A 2,479-nucleotide genomic window follows, 5' to 3' on the forward strand; every position below is an offset into this window, starting at 1 on the left:
TGCCCAGCGCGGCGCGGGCACAGAGCGGCCGGACCATGGCCGTGGCCACGGTGAACCTGCGCGCCCTGACCTCCTGGGTGGGCATCGCCCGGCTCTTTGCCGTCGTGCTGTCCTGCCTCGCCTTCAGCTTGGTGGCCTCCACCGGGGACTTTGGGGATCCCTACGGGACGTGGTGCATGTTCACGTGGTGCTTCTGCTTCGTTGTGACGCTGCTGGTGCTGCTGCTGGAGCTGCTGGAGCTCTACCCCCTGCTGCCGCTCTCCTGGGATGACTTCACCTCAGCTTTCTCCATGCTGGCGGCTCTGATGGTCTTCACCTCCTCGGTGATCTTCCCTGCCACCTTCATCATCAGCCCCTGCAGCAGCAACCAGTGTGCCCGGCAGGCCGTGGCCACCACCGCCTCCTGCCTCTGCTTCCTCGCCTACGCCGCCGAGGTGGCGCTGACCCGCGCCAAGCCAGGGGACATCAGCAGCTTCCTCTCCACCGTGCCTGGACTCCTCAAGGTCTTTGAAGCCTACGTGGCTTGCCTGATCTTCTCCTTGCTGGATGAATACAATGGGGAACCTGGCCTGATATGGTGCGTGGCTGTCTACTCCATCTGCTTCATCATCACCCTCCTCATCATCATCTTCACCATCGGCCGCTGCCTCACCTACATTCCCTGCCCTCTGGAGAAGATGCTGGTGGGGTACAACTTCCTGGCCCTGCTGATGTACCTCACCACCACCATCCTCTGGCCCCTCTACAGCTTCAGGGGACGCAGCCGCCCCAACCCCTGCAACAGGAACTGCTCGTGGAACAAGCACCTGGGGGTCACCTTCCTCACCATCTTCAACCTCATCGCCTACTTGGTGGACCTGATCTTCTCCACCAGGATGGTCTTTGTCAGGGCACCTCCCTAAGGGCTCGGGGCGGGGCTCGGGGTGGTGGGACGCGGCTGGGTGCCGGTGTTGGTGCGGGGCTGCTGGCAGAGCTGAGGAAGAGGCCAGATGCCTCGGAAAGCTCCTCGTTCCCGTGCTGGAGCAGAGAGCCAGGGGGTGCTCCCAGGGGTGCGCTCAGCCCGGGGCCCCAGGGGCTGCACTGACAGGGGGGCTGCAGGGGCCACGAGGGGCTCCCGAAACCCCGGAGCTTGAGAGGATTCGGGATTAAATTGGGTCATTTTTCACTTGTTTCTGCCTCCTCTTTCTTCCCCTTCTCAACCTTCTGCAGGATCCTTGCTGGGGAGTGAGAAACTGGGGGCACCATCGGCACTGGGGTGACTTTGGGGGGCACCAGCAGCGCTATGGGGGCACCAGGCTCCAGCAAATCCTTTCTCCTCCTTGTTGACTCGGCACTGGAGTGAAGCAGGGCATGACCAGGAAAAGCCCTACCCGGATGCCTTTTCCTTGGCACCTGCATGGGGCCCCGCCAAACAGGTTCAGGAGGAATGCAGCTGTTGGGGGGGCTGAGAGCCCGCCAGGTACTTGTCACCAGCATGGCCGGGTCCTTGTCACCATCACAGTCACCCCAGTGGGAGCCCTGCTGGGTTTGGTCCCAGCCACGTAGGCCAGAATTCCCGTTTGGGGGCTGCTGTGCTGTCCCCTCCCTGGGGGAAAATGGGGACGGGGGGTGGCTGCTACCCAGAGCCACCAGAGCTGGGGGTGCTGACACACGGCACCGGGGGACAGTGACACCACAGGCTGGTATGTGGGAAGAAGGCAGGGGAAGGTGTGCCTGCGGGCAGAGCTCCTGGCACCGCACTCCCGGATGTGGGATGGGTACCCGTGGGGCACCCTGGCAGGTTTTGGGGCCACTGTCCCCACGCTGCTCCTTAGGCCACTGCTTGTCCTGGCCACAACCTCAGGCCATCCCTGCTGCCTCAGGGCTGCCGGGGCCATGTCAGGGCCCATCACTGCTGCGCTGGGGCTCACAGGGTGACACAAAGAGGGGTCCCCACCACTAGAAGATGGCACAGACTGGCGACCGCAAAAGAGCCCACAGGTGCCCCAGTGCCTGGGCAGGTGGGACTTCCATGGCCAGTGCCAGGACCACTGCAGTGCTGGGTCCCAGCACCGCCAGTGATGGCAACACCACAGGGTGGCCTGGTGGGAGTCCCCTTTGCCCGATCCCTGTCCCCACAGTGGCCATCATGGTGGCACTGATGGGCTACTCCCCTGCACCCCAGGCAGCGGGGCTGGAGGGAATGGCAGAATTTTGGGAGGAAATAACAGGAAAACGGCAGTGGTGAGGCATAGCCCAGTGCAGCACCCGAGCACTGGGTACTGACAGTGCCCAGGGTGATGGAAATGAGTGGAGGAAGGAGGACGGGAGGCACGGGGAGTGACAGAGATGTCACTGGTGATGAGCTGTGCTGGCAATGTATGGCTGTGGATGGCACGTGGGCAGTGCCAGCACGTGGGGTGTGGTGAGGCTGGGGGAACAGGGGCTGGGCTGGCAGTGGGGTGCAGGTGAGTGGCTGGAGGAGGTTTGGGGGGTGCCA

General features: G+C 63.5%; 1 protein-coding gene across 1 annotated transcript; it reads left to right on the top strand.

Moving 5' to 3' along the window:
* The first annotated feature begins 6 nt into the window (after positions 1-6).
* LOC103620505 (myeloid-associated differentiation marker) lies at positions 7-1,169 on the top strand. Its single transcript, XM_008639123.2, has one exon. It carries the CDS (start codon positions 36-38, stop codon positions 900-902), a length of 867 nt encoding a protein of 288 aa, XP_008637345.1. The 5' UTR covers positions 7-35; the 3' UTR covers positions 903-1,169.
* Positions 1,170-2,479: the final 1,310 nt, after the last annotated feature.

Source organism: Corvus brachyrhynchos, unplaced genomic scaffold, assembly GCF_000691975.1.
Source record: "Corvus brachyrhynchos isolate BGI_N302 unplaced genomic scaffold, ASM69197v1 scaffold58, whole genome shotgun sequence".
NCBI classification, from domain to species: Eukaryota; Metazoa; Chordata; class Aves; order Passeriformes; family Corvidae; genus Corvus; species Corvus brachyrhynchos.